Source organism: Notamacropus eugenii, chromosome 2 (genome assembly GCF_028372415.1).
Source record: "Notamacropus eugenii isolate mMacEug1 chromosome 2, mMacEug1.pri_v2, whole genome shotgun sequence".
Classification (NCBI taxonomy): Eukaryota; Metazoa; Chordata; class Mammalia; order Diprotodontia; family Macropodidae; genus Notamacropus; species Notamacropus eugenii.
The window spans coordinates 188,008,453-188,035,248 of NC_092873.1; the positions used below are offsets into that span (position 1 = coordinate 188,008,453).

A 26,796-nucleotide genomic window follows, 5' to 3' on the forward strand; every position below is an offset into this window, starting at 1 on the left:
AAGCTAATGTGTTTTTATATACCTTTAAATATCACTTAAGTATCAGTTTCTCTTACAGAGTAACTACTATATTCTTTTTTTCAGAATTATACTTTCAATCACTATTCTTTACCACTCCTTTATGGTGGCATGTCCTCTATAGCATATTTCAGAGAAATTGATAAGGAAAATGAAATGTCTGCTTCTATTTCTTACCTCTCGACGGCCCCCCCCCCCAATCATCAGTTCACTGTCCTGTTGTTTTCCTGATCCACTCCTTCTCTCTTCACAGAAGTGTTGGAGGGAGGGGAGATTAATTAGGGAATCTCTTTAAATTCCAGTGAGAAAGTTGATCCATAAATTAAGGGCATCATTATAGCCCCACCCAGGAACTAAATGCTTATCTTAATTTTTAAAAAACAAAATGTATTTAGTACATTTAAAACAAGAGCCTAATGCTATACTAAAATGGCAGCTTTTCCCTGCCTACTATCCCTTCTCTGGCCTCATCTTTTCCCTCTAGCTCATTTACATAAGATTTTTTTCTTTGGCTCTGCCAGCAGTCTAGGTAATTGTGGAGATGTTGATTATTTCAGGGAACTTGGAGGCTAATAAAAGTGAAACATCCTTCAGGTCTTCCCCCTCCCCCCCGCTTGCATCCAGGTTTAGACTGGCCCAATCCTTATTGTCACTGGGAGAATGACTTCACCAGTTGAAAGGTAGCCTTGGGTTTGAAACCCCAGCTGTTTGCTTGGAGACTGAAACAGGACCAAGGTCTTGGCACATTTCCTATTTCTTTGGCAGTGAGAGTAGAGCAAATCAGGACATCACTAGGGGGCAATGTGGAGCTGTTTCTTTAATCATAGAGCCATTTTTTTTTTCTTCTTAGTTGTTGATGTGAAGGGCTGACTCTAAACAAAATGGTAAAGGGAAAAATTACATTCTGGTCTTTTTGTGGTTCAGTGGAAAAGAGCAATGGGCTGGAAGCTAGGAGATTTGGGTGGGGAGGTCTCTTGTCATGGCCATGCTCCCTGGTAGTTGGTCAAGCCCTTTTAAGCACCTGATCTGTTTTTTCTTCACTTATAAAATTAAGTAGTTGGATTGTATCAGTTATTCCCCAGATCTTTCTGAATATGAGATTCTCCTTGACATAAATTTTTTTGGTGGGTTTCCACACAAAAGTGAAATTTTAGGGGGATGGATTTCTACATAAAAGTGGTTGGGTTTTTTTGGTGGATTTCCACATAAAAGTAGTTATGCTGTTAAATCTATTAAGAAACTATGGGATAGCAAATACTATTATTAATTTAGCACTGCTTTTAAATGAATGAAATTTTTATTAATCAAAAGCATTTATATGCATTTGAAAATAGTAATAAATGTGCAAGGCATATTTATTTAGTCTTTTTGGTTATATTGAGACATTTAATGAATGACTGGTGGTATTTTATAGCTTTCTGAGATTAGAGGTCTGCACCTAGTGCACAATGAAAGGTTCATATAGCTTGTTTCTCTATTTATATTTCAATAAAAAAACATAGAAAATCCACTTTCTGAAAGGCTTTGTTGAATGAGTGAATGAAGCATTTGTTTAGCACTTACATGCAAAACTATGCTAAGCTATGGAGATTAAAATAGAAAAATAAGATAGTCCCTCCTTTCAAGGAGCTTCCATTCTCTTTGGGGGGAGACAACACATGTGGAAGATTTCAGCAGCAAGTTAGATGGAAAGATCCTATGAAAAAAAAAGCATCACATACTTCACAGCTTTATCAGATAGTTCTGGATACTCAGAATGAATATAGAAGTCAAATTCTTTCATATGAACATTATTTAAAATTTTTATCCATGCAATGTCAAGAGGACTCCAGAGTACAATGCTTAGCATCTTCTGTGGTGTATTTATGAGAGGACATGGAAGAGAGTCCCACAGGATGAGAATGGTGCCATAGATGATGTCATGAGGAGAGTTTCATCTGAGTACTGGGTTTGCTCCTGAGTGCTAAGTTTTAGCAAGGATGCAGATGAGCTGGAGAACATCCTGAGTTGAACAAGAGGTAGTAAAAGGACTTACGATCATGCCATATGAGGATTAATTATCCTTAAAAGATGTATGTATACATACATATATATGAAGAAGAGAAAATGGGACAAGATAGCTGTATCTGAAAGGCTATCATGTATGTAAAAGGATCAAATGTGGTAATATTTGTAGAGTGCTTAGCATAGTGCCTGGCACATAGCAAGGACCGAATAAAAGCTTGTTTCCTTCTTCATTCTCTCCCTCTAATTAATGGAACTAACAGGATGCTCTATGCCCTAATACCTTATTAATTGAGAATACCTCTTTGAATGAGTTACAGAATCAATCAATCAATCCACGTTGTGAACTAGGTACTGACAAGTCCTTAACCATTTTGGAGGAGCAAAGAGCTGTGAGCCACTGGATGAAATCAGATGATGCTATGTAGGAAATATATTGGTATTGGTTGAAAGAATTAGGCACATCTCTGTGCCTTTCTGTATCAGAAAAGGAGATAATCAAGCTTTGGGAGCAGTACAAAGAGGCCCACTTTTACCACTATGCCAGAGGATTGGGGGGGGGGGGTGCAGAGTGAGCCCAAAGGGAGTATCACACTCATTCCCCAAACCCCCATTGATCAAGTAATTAGAGAAAATGGAAAAATAACAAATGATGCTTCTAGCCAGAAGCTGAGAGAGGACAAATTATCTACCTTAGGAAACAGGGTAACCTTGGGCTAGTCCCTTTACCTCCTACTGCTCCAAATTCTTCATTTGTATAATGAAGGGATTGGACTAGATAGCCTCTAAGGTCCTCTCTATTTTTAAATTTTTGATCCTAGTTGTTCCCCCCTCAAAGAAGATCTTCAATCAAAGGCTAGATGACCACTTAAAAAAAAAAAAACAAGGAAATACAAGTCATACCAGGGAAAGGCAGTTTCAGGAAATAGGACCTCTTTGAGGCAGAGAGGAGGTGATTTTGAGGACCCTCAATCCATGGAGCCCAGCAGAGAGCCATCCTGAAGGAAAACTTCATGAGGACTCCACCAATGGAGAAAAGGACTTCCATTCAATAATGAACTGTTTTTTCTTTTTTTTTTTCCTTTGCCACATATACTCACTCTCTAAACTTGAGCTCACTTTCTCCTAGATTCTGTGGGTTGTTGTGAGAAAATATGTCTCAGACTTTTGAGGACATGCCTTTTATACCAACTGTTCTTCTGTATCATGTTAGTAAACACCTTTTTCTAAAAGTCACTTTACTATGGCTAGCTAGTTGATAATCAGTAGTGAGTACAACAGTGGGGGAGCAAGGGGGTCATGATTGGTAATCTCAACTCTTCATTATTACCCTTAGAATCCCCAGGGAAAAGTAATAGTCAGCTACCCTTTGTGTGGAGTTGTATGGTAGAGTTACTTAGCCTGCCAATGTGAGTGGGGTTGGAAGAATGGGTCTAGAGTGACCGTTACATATAGAGAAGGGTCAGGGTTGTTATGAGGACCAGATGAGTTAACATATGTAAAGTACCTTTTTTCTATTACATGTCAAAATTTTTTTTAACATTTTGTTTTTTACAATTTTGAGTTCCAAATTCTCTCTCTCCTTGACTCCCTACCCCAGCAATTTTATAGAGATTATACTTGTAAAGTCATGCAAAACATTTTCACATTAGCCACATTGCAAAAGAAAACACAGACCCAAAAAAGGCAAGAAAAATAAAGTAAAAAAGTATGCTTTGATCTGCATTCAGGTGCCATCAGTTTTTCTCTGGAAATGGATAACATTTTTCATCATAAGTCTTTCAGAATTGTCTTGGATCATTATAACTAAGTCATTCACAGTTAATCATCATACAATATTGCTGTTACTGTGTGCAGTGTTTTTATGGTTCTGATCACTTCACTTTATATCAGTTCATATACGCCTCCCCAGGTTTTTCTAAAAGCATCCTGCTCATCATTTCTTATAGGACAATAGTATTTCATCACAATCTTATACCACAGTTTGTTCAGCCATTCCCTGATTGATGAGCATGCTCTCAGTTTCTAATTCTTTGCTACCAAAGAAAGAGCTGCTATAATTGTTTATATATACACACATATCCTTTTCCTTTTTCTTTGATCTTTTTGGGATACAGACCTAGTAATGGTATTGTTAGGTAAAAGGGCATGCACAGTTTTACAGTCTGCAGAGTACGTTTAAAGTGCTGGTTAGTGCTTGAGATCTGTGGTTAGAGCAAGAACAGTGGGTAGAGTTGCAGAGAAGCAGATTTAGATGTCATGTAAAGAAGAATTTATTAATGATTACAGCTATTCAAAAGTGGAATGAACTACCTTGGGAACCAGCATGACCTTGGGCTAGTCCCTTTACCTCCTTGTACTCCAGATTCTTCATTTGTAAATGAAGGGATTGGACTAAAAGGCCTTTAAGGTCCCCCTCTATCTCTAAACTTATGATCCTATAATCCTAGTTGTCCGCTGTGTGCTCCCCGCCCCCCACATGAAGATCTTCGGACAACGGCTAGATGACCACTTTAAAAAAATATTCTTTTTATTCTAAACTTAACTAAATAAATGAACATTTAAATATACAAAGTAGAAAAAAAGAGGACTTTACATGGATTATAAATCTGTTCCATACCTTTCTTTTCATTTCAGATGTATAACCAATTCAACTTACAAAGCTATCTTACTTGTCTATTTCCTTCTGGACGTCCTTCTGTTCTCTTGATATTCTTTTTCTTCTTATTTCATTATTCCCCTCTACTGTCCCATCCTTCATTGAAAGAAAATCAAATCCTTCATCACAAATAATGCACATAGTCAAACAAAACAAATTCCCACGTTGGCCATGTCCAAAGATGTTTGTCTCATTCTGCACCTTGACTCTGTCTCCTTTCTGTCCGGAGGTGAGTAGCATGCTTCATCATCAGTGCTGTGGCATTGGGTTTGCTCACTGCACTGAAGATGATCATTTATTGAATATATTGTGGAGGGGATTGTTGTTCAGGTAGAAGCTGAACTAGCAACTGACACCTTAACATTTAGGTAATCCTTTGTTTCATAGCTAGGTGGCGCAGTGGGTAGAGTATTGGACTGGGAGTTAGGAAGTTCTGAGTTCAAATGTAACCACAGATACTAGCTGTGGAATCCTTAGCAAAGCATCTAACCTCTCTGTGCCTCAGTTTCCTCATCTATAAAATGAGGATAAAAATAACACTTACTTCCTAGGCTTGTTATGAGACTGGAATCAGATCAAATTTGTAAAGTACTTTATAAACCTTAAAGGGTTACATTTATGCTAGTTATTGCTATTATTATCATTACTCCTTAGCTGATATACATTTAACACCCGACACCTTTCACTTCCACAATTTGTTTGTGAATTTGTTTAGAATAAAAATATTTCTCAGATGCTCAAATGGATCTGTGATCTCATTGATTTAAGTGACAATACATCTGTGTCTGCCCATTGTGTTTAGCTCTCATCTGAGCCCTCTTTATTGCTTTTCCACAATTCCTTGAGGGTTTCAGTGGAGCATTCTGGCCATCTATACTTGTCATTCCTCAATCTCACCATATGAGCAGCCCATTTTCTCTTTCTGTCAAACAATTCTTTGATAACATCCTTTAATCCTGTTCTCTTTTTGTAAGTCCTTAGACATATGTTGCAACCTGTTTACACCCACCATGTATCTTTCTGTTGCCCTCTGTATGATACTTATCTTTAGTTCTTTGGACAGATAATTAGCTATTCCCTGGGTTTCTGTTAGCATAAAATAATACTTTAGTAGAAGAAAGAATCAAAAAGAAGATGCCACAATTTAGAGAACATCTTAATCTAAAGAATTATCATACAGCATTTGTTTGCCAAAATGGGGGTCAGAACTCCTAAATTATCAATTTTGAAAAAGAGATACTTAAAATTCAAAGGGATACTTGAGAAATTGAATGTGAGCTGTTACTGTTATTTGTACTGCCTTCCAAATAGTGTTTGTATCTTCAGGGCATGAGACTTTCTTAATCTTGTTTCTTTCATTGTCCATTTTTGGGTACATTTTTGCTTGCTCAGCATTTCTCCCTAGGAGCAATATTTTATGCAGTTTGGTACATAAAGAAAATGTTTGAACAAGTTTTGGCAGGTAACAGGTGAAAATCAAAAGAAGCTTTGTTTTAAAAACTCACACATTGTAAGTTTGGCCATGGGCTATTTTTCAGCATATAGCAAAGTCAATTACTACAGTAGGATTTGTTAGATTTTTTTTTTTAAATCAAAGGAGTGTTGAACACTAGGGGACCTGGTTTTGAATCCTTCTTCCACTTAGAAGCTGTGTGAACTTAAGAATTTCTTATCCTCTCTGGGGGTTTAGTTTACTTTTCTTACTTTACTTTTTCTTTAAAATGAAAATGTTGAAGGATGCTTAAGGGCTTTTCTAGCACTGAATCCATGATCCCAACCACAACTTGGTGACTATTGATTTATCATCATGAAAATTAAGTCCCAATATTTGTGTAGATACCATCGGGTAGTAGATGGAGCTCTGGATACCCTAGATATACATCCTGACTTTGCTGCTTACTGAGTTGGATTGACCAAATCACTTTACCACTCTGAACCTCAATTACCTTTATAAAATGAGGAGATTGGACTGTATGGCCTCTAAGTTTGTGTTTGCCCTTTGTCGCCAAAAAAGACCATTACATCAGAGAAATGATGACATGACTTGTACTTGACTTTGTTTTGAGTGAGGGAGGGTTGTGCAAGTCACCAGCCTCACTTTTCCTCCAGAGCCATCTGATTTCAGTGACCAGATATTCATCAGGATGACTGGAGACCCAGGATGCACTGGCAGACCTTGGGCCCTTTAAGCAGAGGTCTTTGCAAGTACCCACTTAGGGTGAGAGAATGCCCATTCATTGAATAGGCCTGTTTAAGAAGTAGGAAGGGTGTGGCCCCTTTAATGAAGCCAAGAAAATGAAAGACATCAAGCTGGGAGGGAAACAGCAACAGTTACTATTGATAATCACTCTAAAGCCAGGAGAGGAGCCCTTAAGCAGGGGCCCATCAGAGTCCCAGGTTCAGAGTGCAGTAAATTTTAGGTTTTACGACAGGGCTGGACAGGCCAGGCCAGGGCAGGGCAGGGAAGGGAAGGGAAGGGTAGGGCAGGGAAGGGCAAGGAAGGGCAGGGCAGGGCAGGGCAGGGCAGGGAAGGGAAGGGAAGGGAAGGGAAGGGAAGGGAAGGGAAGGGAAGGGAAGGGAAGGGAAGGGAAGGGCAGCAAGGAAGGGAAGGGAAGAGGCTAGTAAAACCCAAGTCAACTGGTCATCTTTTGGCCATTCAAATTTACCTTCCTTTGGAAAGGAGAAGGAAGGAGGGGGGAGGCAGACAGGAGAGGAGTTGAGTTACCCAACTAGCTGGGTCCCCATTCAGCCTGCTGTGTCTACTCACGGAATTGTGTTTGTTCTTCATTGCCAAAGAAGACAATGCCATCAGAGAAATGATGACATGACTTGCACTTGTTTACTTACAGCTCCAAATCCTATAATTTACTTTAATAAAATTTTCAGATTCACTTACTATGTATGTCCTAAAATAGACATATCCAGTAAAACCTTATGAGTTTAGACTAATGAGGGTAAGGAGGAAAATAACTAGACTAAAACCATTGCTTTATTGAGTACATAAGAATGATTTGTGATAAACCAATCCAATACCAAGCCAAAAAGCATTTTATTAAGTATTTACTATGTGTCAGGTACTGTGCCAAGCAATAGGGGTACAATGAAAGGCAAATAAAACAAAACAGATCCTGCTCTCAAGGGGCTCACAGTCTAAAGGGAGTCAGTTAACATTGCAAACAACTATGCACAAGATATAGACAGGATAAACTGAGATAATCTTAAAGGGGAAGGCACTAAAATTAAAGAGGACTCTGGGAAAGATTTCTTGCAGAAGATGGGACATAAACTGAGACTTGAAGGCAGGAGGGAGAGAAGAAGAGGAAGAGAGTTCCAGGCATGGGAAACAATCAGTGAAAATGCCCAGAATTGGAAGATGGAATGTCATGTTCTAGAAATAGCCAGGAGATCAGTGTCTAGAAAGATGGATTGGGCCAGATAATGAAGAACTTGAAAAGCCAAATAGAGTATTTGATATTTGATTCCGGAGGTGATAGGGAGCCATTGGAGTTTATATGGAATTTATTAACACCATCCTAAGGAATGTCTGCTTCTTATATTTTGGATGCTTCTAAAGTACTTAAAAAGAGTTAATTTTCTTAAATAAGTGAGTACTTTCCCCAAAATCTTATTTCCACTACAAACTGATACTTCTAGGCACACCTTTTTTCCACAATTGATACAAAAATGAATAACCCACTGGAATTATCATAAATTCCTGCCTAGTGAATTAATGACATTTTATTATAGCCAATTACAAGTGTTTTTTGCTTCATTTAATAGATATATTTCTGAAAAGTTGTAAGTTGATATTTTTAATAAATATAATAAATTAAAATTCATTAGAGGAATTCACTATTTAAAAGAATGAAGGATTCTTTTAAAATGTGAATTTATTTACTAACGATGTTTCCATTCAGTTTTGTAAGCTAGGAATTTTATATCCAATAGACTGACCTGGTGCCAAGTTTGTTCAATGTAACTGAAAGGGGCCCGAAAAATACACAAAAATCATCTTACCTCTGCAACTGTTGACTCCGGTGGATGACTAAGTGTGTCCTGTGATGGAAGCTGAAGAAGTTCACTGAGTTTAGCATATTAAACAAATGATATTAGTGACTAGATGCACCTATTGATGTTGAATTTTTTGGAAACAGAATGTGAGTGAGAACTTTGTTGCTTGGGCAAATTTTGTACCTCTTGTGCCAAGCTGTAAATTTCTTTTCTAATTCTTCCTTTTTTAGCTTGTATTTCATTTATTTTTCTTTAAATATTAACTTTTTTTTAGCTCTCATTTCATCTCTTCCAGGAATTCAAGTTGAGTTTGTATGCAAGCTGTGTTTTTCTCTGAGGCTTTGCTTGTAGATGTTTTAGAGTCATTCTTATAGCATAGGTTTGTCTTAAGTTTCCCTGCCACTGTATCTCTTTATGATTGGATTATTTTTTATTCTTAGTCTTCTAGCCTACTTACTGACTTTGGACTTGATTTTAGGGCTGTTGCTACTTACTTGAGGTATTGAGTGTTGTGTTCTTCTAGGATATCAGGTATAGTCTGGAGACCTGCAAGCTGTCAGTATTCCCAAAGTGGTCTGATCCAGGGAAAGGTATGATTGCTGTCTATTTGTTCTAAGCTTTGCAAGTTCCCCACCTGGGTTTTGGTCTTCTTAGCAGTAGATGCTCCTAAACCTGTAACAGTCAGCTGGAAAACTCTGTTGGTTCAGAATTATCAGCTCCCCTTTAGTTTGAGATTCCTGCCCAGGTTATACCTCTGCAGGCTAGGCTAGCTGCTGGAAGTGAGACTGGGGTCTGAGCCACGCAACTGCTGCCTGATTCTGAACTTATTCCTTTCCCACTACACAGCCCAGGGCCTACTGTGCTTCTTACCTTGGCCTGCCACCCATGTGCACAGGTCCTCTTCTTAGGCCTCCCTAGATCTGTGGCCCAGAACTTGGTAGTGAATGACAAAGCTAATAGTTAGCATCCATCCCCATCATGGTACCTTGATAAATACCAGTCTAGTGATATCTTCTTACTCTGGTGCACAATCTCTCCCTGGGTGCTAGAGTGCCCCATGAGTGGCATACCACTGATCCAGCTAGTCCCCAGTGCCTGGAAATCTCTCTGTCTTGCTGAATTGTGCTGGATAAGTGATTCACTATGACTTTTTTTCTGGATTTCCACATAATATTCAACCTAGCACATTTTCAAGATTTGTTTGAAGGAGTTTTGTGGAGAGGAGCTTGATTGTACTGCTTTTACAACTCTGCCATCTTGACTCCCAATTCTTATATTATTTCTCCTTGAACTATTTTCAAGGTCAGTTGTTTTTAATATCAGAGACCTTATATTTTCTCAGTCTTTCCATTTTGTTCTAACATTTCTTACTGGTTTATGGAGTTAATGATTTCTTTTATGTCTGTTCTAATTTTCAAAGGGTTTTTACTTAGGCAAGGTTTACCATTCTCTTTTCTAAGCTAATTATGCTTTTTCTTCTTTCTTCCAGAGATTTTATTTCATTTTTTAATCTCTTGCTTCATTTTTTTTAGGTATTCATGTCTTTGTAAAAAAAAATTTTTTTATTTGAGTCTCTACTTGGCATTATTAGGGAGCTACTCTCTTTTTAGGTTATATTTTTGGGTATCTTTTGCTCTGTTATAGAAGTTCTTCATCTAGGGTCCATGAATTTGACTTCTTAATATTTTGATAACTGTATTTCAATACAATCGGTTTCCTTTGTACTCCTATGTATTTAATTTTATGCATTTTAAAACATTATTCTGATAAGGGGTCAATAGGCTTAGAGGGGGATCAAGGCCACCAAAAAGGTTAAGAACCGCTGATCTATTGTAACTCTTTATAGTGGTTTATATCTTAATATATTTATTCATCTTTTTAGCCTTAGATTCAGAACTGGGGCTTTGTGCCAGGGCCTACGGTCTCAGTCTGGATCACCTCTTGTTCTCGTTCTGTCCTTCACTTCCATAGATTTCTGCATCCCATCTTCCTACTCCCCTTGCCCCCTCATCTTTGAGCTTCATCAAGTTGGATCTTTAGGACCCTCTATGGTGTTTCAATACAGATTTCTAGGGAGTGCTGCCAAACCCAGATTGGTCGTTACCATTCCTGGTCATTTCCAAGGTCCCTACTGTGTGTTTCAGGCCACCCTGAGGTTTTCTTTAGGGAAACCTTTTGCTCTGCTGCCCCTAGACCCAAAGCCCTAAAGGCAGTAAGTGTCCCTGGCATCTCTAAGCAAGCTGGAAGGCTTCAGGCTGGTTGGATTCTTCTGGATTTGGCTTTGGTGGAGCTCCTCTTTACCTGTGAGCTTTAGTCTGACATTCTGGTGTAGTTCTGAGGTAGAAGGCATTTACAGTGGTTTCTCACTAAATTTTCATATCATTATTTGGTCTAGTGAAATTTTTAGGTTTTTGATGAAGCAGACACTTCTGTTCAGGCAGCATCTTCTTTGGAAGCTCTTTTAGGGGACTTTCTGGATCCTTGTAGTTATATTTACTTTACATATGTTTTGAAATGTACAGAGAAGATGCTGATCTAGCAAAGTAGAGGGGATTTCCTCACCAGGGCTTTCTTTATGCCACTGAAAAAATGGATCCAGTCCCTAACTCGAAACCTGATATTTGTACATATTGTTTCTTCCAATTGATTATAAATTATAGGGACATTTCCCCCCTCTGAATATCCAATAGCTGACATAGTGTCTGGCCCACCATGAGTGGTTAGTAAAAGGACCATAGAATAAAATCTAGAAATGGAAGAGACACCCAAGACAATTTAATGTATTTTCCTTATTTTACTGATGTGGAAACTGAGGCCTGACGGAATCTCAGGTGATAAGACTCTCACCCAAGGTCAACTCAGGTAGTAAGCTACAGGTGCCAAATCCAGCATGATTTCTGCATCCTGTGCTGCCTCTCAAATGTTTTTTTCTATAAATGAATGAATGCAGTGTACTTAATTTTTAAAAAAACATATTGTACTTTCACCAATTCTTAAACTTTCGTCAATGGCTTTCGCTTGTTTTCAGCATTTGTGACCCAATCATCGGTATGCTGTTAGACGTTAGTATTTACTCCTCTTTTTGAGTTATATTATTTCTGACCTTTGCATCTACCAAATTGTCTTTCTCATTGCCTTGCACCTAATAGAAACACAATACATATTTCTTGAATGAATGACTGTAGTTACTATATTTAGATCACTAAATGCTAACAAAGAAGAAGACTAATAGATAAAACTCTAAGTTTAGTCAGTCTGTAAACATCATGTTTATGATGGAAAGAACATTGACAATGGAGTCAGAGGACTTGGATTCAAATTCCACCTCACATACTCACTATCTCTTTGGCTCTAGGGAAGTACATTTAATTTCCCTGGTCCTTGGTCTCTTCATTTGTTAAGGGGGGAAGTTGGATTTAGGTGGCCTCTCATTTTCTTCCCAGTCCTAAGTCTATGATCGTGTTATCTTACATGTATATGGTTTCTCTTTCATTATTAAATCAAATCCTGTAATGCATAGAAGCGGAATTTAAGTGGGGGAGTAATACCAAATTTGTATTTTTAGCTAGTTTAACATAGAAAATAGATCCTCCTTCACAACAAAGGAGACTTGTGCTATTCAGTACAAAAGAATGTGGTTTCATCAGCTTAAAGCTAATGAACAATCATTACAGTAATCTGTACTGTTTTTATTAATAGTGGATTCTGGTTTTTTTCCCCCTTAAGGTACAGGAAAGACAATGGTGATGGACATGTTTTATGCTTATGTTGAAATGGAGAGGAAGAAGAGAGTCCATTTTCATGGCTTCATGCTCGATGTACACAAAAGTAAGTGAATATGTGGTTTGATGTGTAAGGAAGTGACTTTTTAGTGAAAAGAAGATTACAGGCTACCCCCATCACCATGTGTTTTAAATGCTTTTTGAGTGAACTTAAAGAAAAAAATTTAGCTTTGCTCAAAATACAAATAAAACCTTACTTTATTTCATCTCATTTATTTTGTCTGATATTGCTTATTGACCTTGTAGTGTAATCCTGAGACAATGATGATGATTCTACCACCTTGTATTTAGATAGTTCTTTAATTTATGGATTACTACCACACCTATTTTATTTCATCTTTACAGCAACCCTGTGAGGTAGGCAAGGTAGGTATTATTATCTATATTTTACAGATAAGGAGACTGATCCTCTAGGAACTTATGACTTTCCCAAGGGTATACAGTTATCCAGTCAACAGAGGAGCTAGAACTCAGATGTTTTGACTCCCAGTCTAGTGTTCTTTCCAAGACATCATGTGGATGCTCTGATCAACTACTAAAAAAGAGGAGAGAAAGAAAGCCTTCTGTCATGGAGTGCTCCTTCATAGAGTACAGTCATTTTAAATCTGGAGGACGGTGTAGGTCCCTAGGTGAGATGAGTTACACCAGAGAGGGAAAGAGAGTTTTCTTGATCATCTTTTGGGATGGCCATTAGACCTTTGCTTTTTATCATATTAAATTGAATCTTATATTCTGAAGAAATGTTAAAAAGAGTACATTTTTTTCTTTTTCTAGATTAAGGGTAAAAGAAAGAGAAATGATTCCAAACTCAAGTGTTTTAAGAAGTTTTAATTGATTGACCATATCCTCAGGGATATGATGTCTCTTCCCTACTTCTACAACACTTATGTTTTAAATTTGAATGTTATCATTTTGTACTTGCCAATATATTTCTAACTCATTTCATGTTGTTTCTTATATGTGTGGACTTATTCAGTTGGGTGGCTTCTCTGATATCTTCATTTCTACAAATATCTAGGACAGCAATGTGTATAAGATAGAGTCTCAATAAATGCTTGTGGGATGAATGGGTGGCACAAGATTGAATTAAGCAGTTAGAATATGTGTGGGCGGAGCCAAGATGGCGGAGTAGAAAGACGCACATACACATAGCTCCGAACCCACAACCCACAGAGCGGCTAGAGGGGACCAACTCACGGTGAATTCTGCACCCAGAGGCCACGGAATATTGGAGCGAGGGAGATTTCTGTTCCGGAGAGACCTGCAAACCTCTCGCGGGGGGTCCTTCGCGCTGTGGACTGGGCGCCGGGACTGGGAGCTGAGTGCAGCCCTGCAGCGGCCGTGACACCGTGAGGAAAAGATCCGAGCGGGCTACGGAGACGGGATATCCTGCGGCCACGCAGGTCCCTCCACCCACAGAGGGACCTGCAAACCTCTCGCAAAAGGTCCATCGCGCTGCAGACGTGGAGCCCAGCCCAGACCTGCGGCGGCCGCGGCTCCAAGAGGTACAGATCCGAGCAGGCTTCAGGGACGGGATCTCCAGCGGCCGCACAAGCCCCCCCACCCACAGGTGACGAGGGTCGGTGAGAGAGTCTCTTTGGCGGGTCGAGAGGGGAGTGGGGTGCCCCCATGGCTCGGGCCCCCCCGGGAGATAGAAGCTGAGAGGCGGCTGCAGACAGGGGCTCCCCAAGCGGGCGGGAGCCTGGATCCATTGTGGAAGGTCTGTGCATAAACCCCCTGAGGGAACTGAGCCTGAGAGGCGGCCCTGCCCCGACCTGACCATCTGAACTTAATTCTCACACTGAATAGCAGCCCTGCCCCCGCCAAAAGCCCTAAGGCGGGAAGCAGCATTTGAATCTCAGTCCCCAAACGCTGGCTGGGAGGATCAGGAGGTAAGGTGGGTGTGAGGAGAATATTCAGAGGTCAAGTCACTGGCTGGGGAGAATGCCCAGAAAAGGGAAAAGAAATAAAACTATTGAAGGGTACTTTCTCGGAGACAAGACACTTCCTCCCTTCCTTTCTGATGAGGAAGAACAATGCTTACCATCAGGCAAAGACACAGAAATCAAGGATTCTGTGTCCCAGCCCACCCAATGGGCTCAGGCCATGGAAGAGCTCAAAAAGAATTTTGAAAATCAAGTTAGAGAGGTGGAGGAAAAACTGGGAAGAGAAATGAGAGGGATGAGGGAGAAGCATGAAAAGCAGATCAGCTCCCTGCTAAAGGAGAACCAAAAAAAATGTTGAAGAAATTAACACCTTGAAAACTAGCCTAACTCAATTGGCAAAAGAGGTTCAAAAGGCCAATGAGGAGAAGAATGCTTTCAAAAGCAGAATTAGCCAAATGGAAAAGGAGATTCAAAAGCTCACTGAAGAAAATAGATCTTTCAAAACTGGAATGGCACAGATGGACGCTAAGGACTTTATGAGAAAGACAGATATCACAGAACATAGCGTGAAGATTGGAAAAATGGAAGATAATGTGAAATATCTTATTGGAAAAACAACTGACCTGGAAAATAGAATCAGGAGAGACAATGTAAAAATTCTGGGACTACCTGAAAACCATGATCAAAAGAAGAGCCTAGACATCATCTTCCATGAAATTATCAAGGAAAACTGCCCTGAGATTCTAGAACCAGAGGGCAAAATAAATATTCAAAGAATCCGCAGTTAGAATATGTGTTAGAGAAAAGAAAGAACCCCATGACTGCTGCTTAAAGTTAGATCTTATATTAGCCAACATTCTGTCCAAGTCCCCCATTTTAGAGATGAAGAAATGGGGCCCCAGGGAGATTTGGAACCTTGCCCAAGGCCACACACAGCAGAAATGAGATTGAAATCCACATCAGACTCCAAATCGAGTATTCTGGTCTACACATGTCTAATGTAATATACATATCATCCACTTTGTTTTTCATCAAAGCTAAGTATGGATATGTATCTTCCTGGAGTCAAGATTTAGGCAGGAAGATCTCTCAGGTTGCATTAAGCACTAGTTTTTGAGGCCAAAGAGTTATCCTCTCAGTATTAAAATTATATTCTGAATGACTTTCAATTCATTATTTATTTCCCTATTATAATTACACTTGCATACTTTTTCCCACATTTAATAAATATTTGAAGTAATTTTAATGTAATTTTTCATTTCTCTGTTTGTTTTCATCCATTTAAGGAATCCATCGCCTTAAACAGAGTTTGCCAAAACGGAAGCCAGGATTAATGGCCAAATCATATGATCCAATAGCTCCTATAGCTGAAGAAATTAGTGAAGAGGCATGTCTCTTATGTTTTGATGAATTTCAGGTAATGTAGAGATTAATGAGCAAATTTGATGATGCTCTGAGCTAAATATTAGGATATGAATTATCTTTCTGGTTTTGTAACTCTTTTGCTGTTTGACTCAGCTCTCGGTGCTTCAGGTTCTCTATTATACAGCTGGTTTATTTTTCTCCTAACCTGAAATGTCAGAAAGATTAATAAAGTAATGTGTGTAAAGACCATTTAGGCCAGAAGTTAATCATTTTTTAATATCATGGACCTTGCTGGGAGCCTATGGATCCCTTCTCAGATAATATTTTTGAATGGATTTCCTTTGGGTTGCAAGGAAAACTAATAATCTTCAAAACTGGTTTTTAGAATATTAAAAAAAAGTTCATGGACCCTAAATTAAGAACCCCTGATTTAGAGTGTTTTTTTTAAACTATGTAAACATCAGTTCTCTTCCATATTACTGTGAAGAGTAATTGTGGAATGAGGGCGGATATGGTTATTGTTTACTTATTGTGCATCTCATACTATGTCCAGAACATTGCCACCATGTAGGAGGTACTCACAAATACTAAATACTCAGTAAATGTTTAAAGCAAAATGTTGCTTTTATAATATAACCAAAATGAGTGGTTAATTGATGCCTCTTTAATATACAACATGATAGGCTAGTTATTATAAGAAAAGGAAAACTAGTCTACAGAAAGAAAACATAAGCTTCATTTATTGGAGTTTTACATATCAAAATTTTGAAAAATTGATGTTCAGAGAGAAATATAAAAACCAAAATAGCTTCTGGGTCAGGGTAAATGCAACCTGGACACAGCAGTCTTTCCTCCTCCTGTGAACTTTCACATGATATCAGGAGGGGATGTGGTCCACATGACTGCATCTCCAAACTGCAGCTGGCTCCACTAGCCATTAGGAAGAACTTAAGGAAATAGTCAACATGATGTGACTGAGACTGTAATTCTTATCCCTGAACTACACTGGAAATGAAGTGACCTGTTACATCCTTCACTTCCGGGTATGTAAGAGAACGTAGCCCTTTCTCTCCTTGGACTCCATAAGGACAAAAGAATAGACATGAAAATTTTGCTTTAACATACTAAACTTTAAAGATAAAAGAATAAAGCTACATGTAATCTCATTAATAGTATTAAATTGATGGCTATATTGGTTTTAAAAGACTGTCTTGTGGTATGGTAAATCAAATTTCTATCTAGGTTTTATATGGTCCACTTTTGGGGGGAAATGGTCCTAATTTTATACAATCAGCATGGTGCATTTATTGGTTTAAGGTAATAAAATAAAAGTTTCTTTCCCTAACCCCCAGCTCCCACTCTGCTCAACTTTAGGGAGTGAGCCAAGTGATATATTTTTTATTGTTCTCTTAACGAAAGAGTATATAGATGACATTTTAGCTGAACATTTTGTTGTACTCTTGATTGGCATGACTTGGGCCCTCAATAAAAATGTGAGTTGAAAAAAAAACAATTACTACTTTAGTGATTTTTTCTTTGTTTTTATGTTAATGCTTACTGTACAGGAAGAGATACTTTATTGTTAGCCTCTGGGTCAGGAAATTGAATTAAAAAATTTTTTTTTCAGTATTTAGTTTAATGAAGTTTTTTTTTTAATACCTCTAATTTGTATCACTGGATCAAGATAAATTACTCACCGTTTAGAAGTTCGCTAACTTCATTTTATAAAGATTTGATCTGGCAAATTATCCTTTCTTATTACTAGATAGATAAATTAATTTTCATCACTATTACCAGAGTCATCAGAGACAGCTAGGTAGTACATCAGATAGAATGTTAAACTTGTTGTCAGGAAGATCTGAGTTCAAATACTGCTTCAGGTACTTACTAGCTGTGTTACCCTGGGCAAGTCATTTAACTTCTCAGCCTTAGTTTCTGCATCTGTAAAATGAGCATAATAATACCCATCTCACAGAATTGTAAGGATCAAGTGCTTTTCAGACCCTGAAGTGATTTTTAAAAGGCCAGTCATTATTATCATGATTGTCATCAAAGTTCTCTGCAGCTACGATACAGTATTTTGTTTTTACAAATTTCTTAGGTCCTGCACTACCACTGCTGTCCTCCAGGAGGAGCAGCAAGTTATGGATTCTAGGGTACTGTCCCATCAGGAAAGTAAGATGTGAGGAGGGAATGTTATTAACTTCCCATACTTTTTCTCAAAGCAGGACAGCTATAAGATGTTCACATATATCTACCAGTGAGTAAAGATCATTGTTCTCTTTGACCATTATAGTCCTAATGACCCGAAAATAAGCTTAGCTTATTATGCCTCTGAAGAGAAAGTAAGTAACCACTTCTTACTGATGCCATTGCCTGTTGGTTGTAATTATCTCAGGAGCTGTTTGAAAACTAGTTATAACGAAGTTGCGTTAGTTTGAGTCTTTGATGGGTCTGTGATCCCATCATTATGGTCACTTCATCAAATAATGAAGATTGCAACCCAGTCTTTTTATCCTTTCCTGTTCTTGTCCATAGGGCAGGTAGGTGGCTGAGTGTATAGAGTGCTGAGCCTGGAGTCAGGAAAACTCATCTTCCTGAGCTCAAATCTGGCCGCAGACACTTACTAGCTTCCTCATCTGTAAAATGAACTGGAGAAGGAAATGACAAACCACTGCAGTATCTTTGCCAAGAAAACCCCAAATGAGGTCATAAAGAGTGGAACATGACTGAAAGCAACATTGTGGGCCTCATATTCCCATAAATCCCCCTTGGGGGGAATGGGGTGGAGTAAGGAGATGTTTCCTCAATGCCCTGGGGAAAAGGGGGCTTCCTTCAAGCTCTTCTGATCTTGTATGGATAACACTGGAGTATATGGATCTCTCCATCTAGGCCCATGACTGGCCTCCTACATTTTTTAGATTTCTCTAATTTTTTCTAGATCTTTCTACATCTCTCTAATGATGCTTGTGATAGTACTTCCTTGGGGGCATTCTTCATTGGTAAGGTATTACTGTAGTCACCATATACCTCTCTCTTGGCCTCTGGGTGATCCTTAACTTTAATTCTTCAGAGATCTTGGTATTCTTTGATTTGCAGCCATAAAATATTACTAGAAGAAGACTGATATGAAAAAGATAGGTTTTTGTTTCAGGGAGAAGCTTGTGTCCTTGAAAGCATCTTGCAGTTTCCCAAATGCAATCAGTTCACTTTCCTCTTCCTCTTCAATTCCAGGCTCACTGTCTGTCCAAACTGTCTGTCCAGGACTTATACTGACAGACCAGTTCTGTGGATTTTCTGCCTATTAGCCACAGTCTGTGCCACAATCTGGATAATAAGTATTCTTCATCCATTTGGTTTTTCCTGTGTCTATAGTTAGGAAATGACAAACCGCTCCAGTATCTCTGCCAAGAAAACCCCAAATGAGGTCACAGAGTCAGGCATGACTGAAAACAACTCAACAACAACAAGTAGGCCAGCTTTTTTGAATGATCATGGATCCCATTTAGGAGACTGTAGTGTTCTAGAGCTCAAACATACAGCAATAACATACATTGGCATACTGAGTCTGCAAACCAGGTTATCTGGAGAACTTCATAGGATCATTGATTTAGAGCTGGACAGGATCTTAGCTAGACAGGTTATCTAGTCCAACCCCCTCATTTTATAGAAGAAGAACTGAAGCCCAGAGAGTTTCAGTGACATGCCCCAAATCACACTGGTAGAAAGTGGCCAAGCTTGGAATTGATCCTGAGTTCTTTGAACCCAAGTCCAACACTCTTTTCACTTTGCCACTTTACTCTCTTTAGGCAGCCCACTTTTCTGTTTGGACTGTGCTGGATAGCCTCAGTGATGGTGACAATTGTCTTTGGCAAGAATACATTTTCCTTTCATATGTCTTATTTGATATTCATCATTAAAGACTCAATAGACAAATCAAGAGACAAAGTTGTCTCTATTGTTATGATTTTCAAGAAGTCTTGAATGATTTTGACATGTTGTTAGGGGAGAGATTTTAAGGTAGTATTTTGTGTTACTGAACTAAATGCTTTTTTAAAGTTGAAAAACAATAAACAGTGTTTTGTTTTCTATGCTTTTGAGTTAATAGTGTGACTATAAAGATGTCTGCTCTGGAATAACATTTGCAAAAGTCTATTGTTCCTTTTGCATGTTTTCTTCAAGGATTAGCTTGGTACTGGTACAGGCTATTCTCATAAAAATTTTGAAAATATAGGAAATTAGGCATATAGGATTATAATTTTTGATAATTTCTAGGTTGATTGGGGGGTAATAAAAAGGTCAGTATTTTTCTACATCTTTGGTATCTTTGCCTCTTTTAGGCTAATGTGGTAGCTCCACTGTTATTGATGGGAAAAGAGTTTGTTTTAGAAATCTTTATAGATTTTCTCCCCTGTTTTCATCCTTTATTGCCCTCTTACCAGTTTTATCTCTAAATGCCCTCAGGATTATATGGCATATCTCTTGCCAAGCTTTTAAGTTAAAACAAAATCTTTTCTCCTTACCTACTGATTGTTTCCATCAAGCCATTACAGAAATGTTTCTTGATAATGGATTAAGAGCCTGTTGCTTGATCTTTCCTAATTTTATGATCTCTGTAGACTATGTATGTGGATAAAAAAGTGTGATTTTTCAATTCAACAAACATTCTTAAATGCCCATGGTATACGAGGCTTTGGGAATATAAAAGAATATTAAATAGCTCCTGCCCTCCAGGAGCTAATTTGAGGAAAGACAGACTACTGACAGCTTGAGGAAAGGATGGGAAAAGCTTCTCAGAGAAGTTGAGGCCTAAGCTAAACCTTGAAAAAATTTAAGGATCTCAGAGGTGGTAAGGTGAAGATAGGAGTAGAATACCTTCCTGCTGACATTAGCTGGAAAAGAACAAGGCAGAGCAGAGGCTAGTCCCTTGGAAACCCCAAACAAGGGGCTGACATTCATTAGTAGGTAATCAATCCTGAGTGTCTCCAGAGGGGAGCCTCAAGTACCATGCTGTTATGCTGTCAGAGGAGACCAGCTTAAGCTAAGGTAATGAAAATTTTCTTGTTATACCTTTTGAAGGAGCTATCTTCCCACCCCTAAATGGTAGGTTTGTTTCTTTTGAACCACACAGTACTCAGAAGCAACCTCAATTTTACTCTTAGCCTTCATTTGATTTTTTTCTTCACTTTTGTTTTAGGAGTTTTTAAGAAGGAACTGGTTGGGTTGCGCACCCTAAATCCCATTTGTCAAATCAAAAAGAAAATTAAAAAGAATAATTACAGAAAAATCTCAAACACTCCTAGAACAGATCTCAGTGACCATATTTAATTATATATACACATACATCTACAGGAAAATATTTGCTTTGAGCTTTTACCTTTTTCTCATCTTTTGGGAAGACCAACCCATATGTTTGTAACTTAGAATAAAAAATCTGAACACATTCATTATAATAGAAATGCATTTTCTTCCAAACTTGTCCTGGTGCATTAGATTTGGCCATATATGTTATCAGAGCAAGTAGTCTAATATATTAGCAAGGATCCCGACATACACAGGAGAGCCTGCTGTACAAATTCTTAGATCTGCTTTTCTAAAAGGAAAGCAAATTTTGAGGAGTCAACAATCATTTTAATCAAGCATATATGTCATTTACTTAGTTCAGGGGAAAAAGTCAGCACCTTGAACTTCAGAGCAAATACAGAGAAACAAAGATCAACAGACAGAACTTCCAACTGTCTGACCGTAAGCAGTACCTACATCACAGATCAACAGACAGATCTGTCTGACCATACATACACAGTTACCAGAGAGACAAGCACCAACATCTGGGTTTTCAAAGCCAGAGGGCTCCTTAACCCCTGGCACACAAACCTTCTTCTAAGAGCTAAGCCCCAAAGAAAAACTTCACCTCAGAGTAGATATACACTTTTCAGAGCCAGAAGGCATCATAACTCTTGGGAATCAGTGCCTCATTAGAAATTAACAAAAGGTATGGGCCTTCTAACAACAACAACAAAAATCTCCCCTAATCTAGCTTCCCTTAATGGGCAGACCCATTAATGGGCGGGGAAGATCTTTAATTCTCATTAGCATTACACCTGTTCATTGTCATTAGAGAGACACTGGGCCAGAGATGACAGCCCTGGCTACTTGGTAGGGGTAGAAAGCCAAAGTATAAATTTTACCCGAGGTCAATTCCTTCCTAAAGAAAGAAGTTTAGCAACGAGAGAGGACAATTGAAAGAGGGTAAGGATTATGTAAGGAATGCTTCATCCTCAAGTCTGGGCTCTATTCAGAGAAGTAGAGGGATTCCTCTGAAACCTAAGGGTTGTACACAGTAGAAGTGGACACATCCCTGTCCATTTTTCCAAGATGGTGTGGGCTAAGGCGAGGTGTGTTTGCTACTCTCCTGGTCTATGGGTGACCACAAGTATTCTTTTCTGCCTGGAACTGTGATGAGGGTCCCTGCTCCACTGCAGCTGCAAGCTCTGATGTGCTAGTGTTCTTCCTCGCCTTAGGACTGTCACTCAGGACTGCAATCTAGATCTGAGGATAGGCAAAGCAACAGAGCCCTGCCCCCAGCACCAGCAAAAAGACCCCTGTAATTTCCTTCTGACCAGTTGTTTGAGCCCCTTACCATCTGTTGGCTGAGAGCTCCAGTAGCAGCTGCAGCAGCTGCTGAATCATTCACTCCCAAGGCCTGCTGTTGGCTTACTGGTCCACCTGCACTGGACTGTGCTACACTCTCACTCTTGTGCGGCAGACCTTTCCTGCCGAACTTTTATGTTGTCTTGTGCTGCAAAATTTTTTCACTCCGTACTTTTTTGGGTTCTGCCACTCCAGGAATTGTTTTAGGGCATTAGTTAAAGGTCTTTGAACGAATTTTGGAGGAAAGGTCAAGTCCCTACTTTCTCTCTACTGTCTTGGCTCCTCTCTCCCAAATTAATTTTTTTAATCTTTTTTTTTTGGTAGGGGGGAAGGCAAGGCAATTGGGGTTAAGTGACTTGTCCAAGGTCACACAGCTAGTATGTGTGCCAAGTGTCTGAGGTCATATATGAACTCAAGTCCTCCTGACTCCAGGGCTGGTGCTCTACTCACTGTGCACCTAGCTGCCCCCGAATTTTTAAAAGGGAAAAGAATCGTAGGATTGGAAGGCATGTTGAAAAGTCAGGACAACACGAATTCAAATCCAGTCTTAAACACTTATTAGCTGTGTATCCTTGAGCAAATCACTGAACCTCTGTTTCATCCCCCAAATCTGATCAGTTGCCAAGGCCTGGTACAACAGCCCTCAGCTATGTCGCCTTCTCTCCTGTGGTATTGCCACCACCCTAATGTAAGCCCTCATTTTCTCATGCTGACCCTATTACAATAGCCTTCTCTTTGGTCTGCCTGCTTCAAGTCTCTTCCCACTCTAGTCCATATTTGACCCGGCTATTTTCCTAAAGGGCAGGTTCAACCATGATACCCTTCTACCCTATAATTCCAGTAGTTCCCTATCATATCACCTCCAAGATCAAATAGAAAGTCCTCTGTAAGGTGTTGAAATCCTAGGCCCCTCCCCCTCCCTTTCCAGTCTTCTTTTTCTTTTTGTGGATTTATTATTTTATTTTTCTCCAGTTACACGTAAAAACAGTTTTTAACATTTGTTTTTAAAGCTTTGAGTTCCAAGTTCTTTCCCTTCCTCCCTCCCCATCCTCCACCCCTATTGAGAAAGCAAGCAGTTCAATATAGGCTGTACGTTAGTAGTCATGCAAAACATGTCCATAATAGTCATGTTATGGAAGAAAACATAGACAAAAAAAACTCAAGAAAAAAAGTTTAAAGAAGTATTCTTCCATCTGTATTTAGACACTGTCAGTTCTTTCTCTGGGAATGGATAGAGTTGTCTTGGATCCCTGTATTGTGGAGAATAGCCAAGTCATTCACAGCTGATCATCACACAACATTTCTGTCACTTTGTACACAGTCCATGTCACTTTGTGTCAGCCCATGAAAATCTGGCCAGGCTTTTCTGAGAGCATCCTGCTCATCATTTCTTATAGAATAGTAGTATTCCATCATAATTATGTACCATAATTTGTTCAACTGTTCCCCAATTCATAGACACCTCCTCAATTTCTAATTCTTTGCCCCCAGAAAAGAGCTGCTATCAATATTTTTGTACATATAGGTCTTTTTCCTTTTTGTTTCTTGTCTCTTTTGGGATACAGACCTAGTAGTGGTTTTGCCAGGTCAAAAGGTATGCATGATTTTATAGCCCCTTAGACATAGTTCCAAATTTCTCTACAGAATGGTTGAATCAGTTCACAACTCCACAAGCAGTGCATTAATGTCTCATTTTTCCCACATCCCTCCAATATTTGTCATGTACCCTTTCTATCCTGTTAGACAATCTAATAGGTATGAGTTAGTACCTCAGAATTGTTTTAATTTGCATTTCTCCAATTAGTAGTGAGTTAGAATATTTTTCATATGACTATAGATAGTTTTGATTACTTCATCTGAAAACTGATTACATCTTTTATTCATTTATCAGTTGGGGAATGGCTCTTATTTTTATAAATTTGAACCAGTTTTCTATATATTTGAGAAATGGGGCCTTCATCGGTATCTCTTGATAAATTGCTTCAAAATTTTTTCACAGCTACTATTGCTAACTGTATTTCCCTCCAACCTGTTCCCGCACCCTTATTTATTCTATTCTCTCTCTCCTTTTACCCTGTCCCTCCTCAAAAGTGTTTTGCTACTGATCATCCCCTCCCCCAATCTGCCCTCCCTTCTATCCCCACTCCCTCCTTCTGTTATCCTTTTCCCCTCCTACTTTCCTGTAGGGCAAGATAGATTTCAAGACCTAATTGAATGCGTATAGCATTCCCTCTTTGAACCAATTCTGATAAGAGTAAAGTTCTCTTCCTCCTTTTTCTCCTCCACTGTAAAAGCTTTTTTTTTCCTCTTTTCTGTGAAATGACTTACCCCATTTTACCTCTCTGTATCTCTTTCTCCCAGTACAGTCTTCTCTCACTCCTTAATTTCATTTTTTTAGATATTATCCCTTCATATTCAACTCACACCTGTGCCCTCTGTGTACATATACTCCTTCTAACTACCCTAGTAATGAGAAAGACCTTATAAGTTACAAATATCATCTTCCAATATTGGAATATAAACAGTTTAACCTTATTATGTTCCTTATGATTTCCATTTCCTATTTATCTTTTTATACTTCTTTTGTCTTGTGTTTGAAAGTCATATTTTTTATTCAGCTCTAGTCTTTTCATCAAGAATGCTTGAAAGTCCTGTTTCACTCAATGTCCATTTTGCCCCGAAGGATTATACTCAGCTTTGCTGGGTAGGTAAGATTCTTAGTTGTGATCCTAGCTCCTTTGCCCTCTGGAATATCATATTCTAAGCCCTCAGATCCTTTAATGTAGAAACTGCTAAATCTTGTATTATCCTGACTGTTGCTCCACTATACTTGAATTGTTTTTTTCTAACTACTTCCAATATTTTCTCTTTGACATGGGAATTTGGCTATAATATTCCTGGATGTTTTCATTTTGGGATCTCTTTCTAGAGGTAGTTGGTGGATTATTTCAATTTCTATTTTGTCCTCTAGTCCTAGAATATAATAGCAGTTTTCCTTGATAATTTCTTGAAAGATGATGTCTAGGCCGTTTTTCTGATCATGACTTTCAGATAGTCCAATTATTTTTAAATTCTCTCTCCTGGATCTATCTTCAAGATCAATTGTTTTTCCAGTGAGATATTTCACATTGTCTTCTATTTTTTCATTCTTTTGGTTTTATTTCATTGTTTCATGATTTCTCATAAAGTCATTACCCTCCATTTGCGCCATTCTAATTTTTAAGAAATTGTTTTCTTCAGTGAGCATTTGGACCTCCTTTTTCATTTGACCAATTCTGCTTTTAAAGGCATTCTTCTTCTAATTGGATTTTTGGACCTCTTTTGTCATTTGGCCTAGTCTGTTTTTTAAGGTATTATTTTCTTCAGTATTTTTTTTGTGTCTCCTTTACCAAGCTCTTGACTCTTTCCTCATGATTTTCTTGCATCACTCTCATTCCTCTTCCCAATTTTTACTCTAGCTCTCTTACTTGATTTTCAAAATCCTTAAAAAGCTCTTTGATGGCCTGAGACCAACTTATATTTTTTCTTGGAGGTTTTGGATTAGCTTTGACTGTACTAATTTCTTCTGAGTGTGTGTTTTGATTTTGCTTGTCACCATAATAACTCTATAGTCAGAGATTTTTTTTTCCATTGTTTGCTCCTTTTCCTAACCTATTACTTGACTTTTAATTGTTTGTTAAAGTAGAGCTCTGCTTCCAACATGGAGGGTCCACTGTCCCAAGCATCGGGTTTTTTGTGCAGCTGTTTTCATAGGGACCTGTACGTTTTCAGTTTATTGAACATGTTGTGATCTAAGGAGAGGTATTTACTACACTCCTGGCCTGAATGCTGGTCTGTGAGAGACCACAAATACTCTTTTCTGTCCTGGAATTGTGAAGAGGATCCCCCTTCCACTGTGGCTGCAAGCTCTGTTATGCCAGTACTACTCCTTGCCTTGGGACTGCCACTTGGGACTGCGACCTAGTTCTGAGTATAGGCAAAACAACAGAGTCCTGCCTTAACACTAGCAGAAAGACCCCTGTAATCTCCTTCTGACCAGTTATTCAATCCTCTTATTGTCTGTCTGTGGACTGAGAGGTCTAGAAGTAGCTGCTGCTGATTCATTCACTCCCAAGGTCTGCTCCTGGTTTGCTGGGGCCATGACTGTGCTGGTACACCTGCACTGGACTGAGCTCCACTCTCACTCAAGTGCTATGACCCCTTCTTGCTGACCTTCTAAATTGTCTTTGGCATCTGTGAGCTGAGAGGCCTGGAAACCTCCAGTGCTACCAGTGCTTCAGTCTCCCTGAGTCCTTTCCAGTCTTCTTACACCTTACATTCCCACCCTATCCCCAGTCCCACCACTATTCCTCTACCTAGTGACACTGGCTCCTTGCTGATCTTGAACAAGACACTCTATTTCCAGCTCTGGGCATTTTCA

The 26,796-nt window shown here is 38.9% G+C and overlaps 1 protein-coding gene across 4 annotated transcripts in view; it reads left to right on the forward strand.

Moving 5' to 3' along the window:
- The window catches only part of AFG1L (AFG1 like ATPase), a 183,076-nt gene that overhangs the window by 38,268 nt on the left and 118,012 nt on the right, over window positions 1–26,796 (forward strand). For all 4 annotated transcript variants that reach the window (XM_072642991.1, XM_072642989.1, XM_072642993.1 and 1 more), the window contains exons 4-5: window positions 12,419–12,520; window positions 15,647–15,777. In XM_072642991.1, the coding sequence (XP_072499092.1) occupies window positions 12,419–12,520; window positions 15,647–15,777 (233 nt within the window). The remainder of the gene's footprint in view (window positions 1–12,418; window positions 12,521–15,646; window positions 15,778–26,796) is intronic.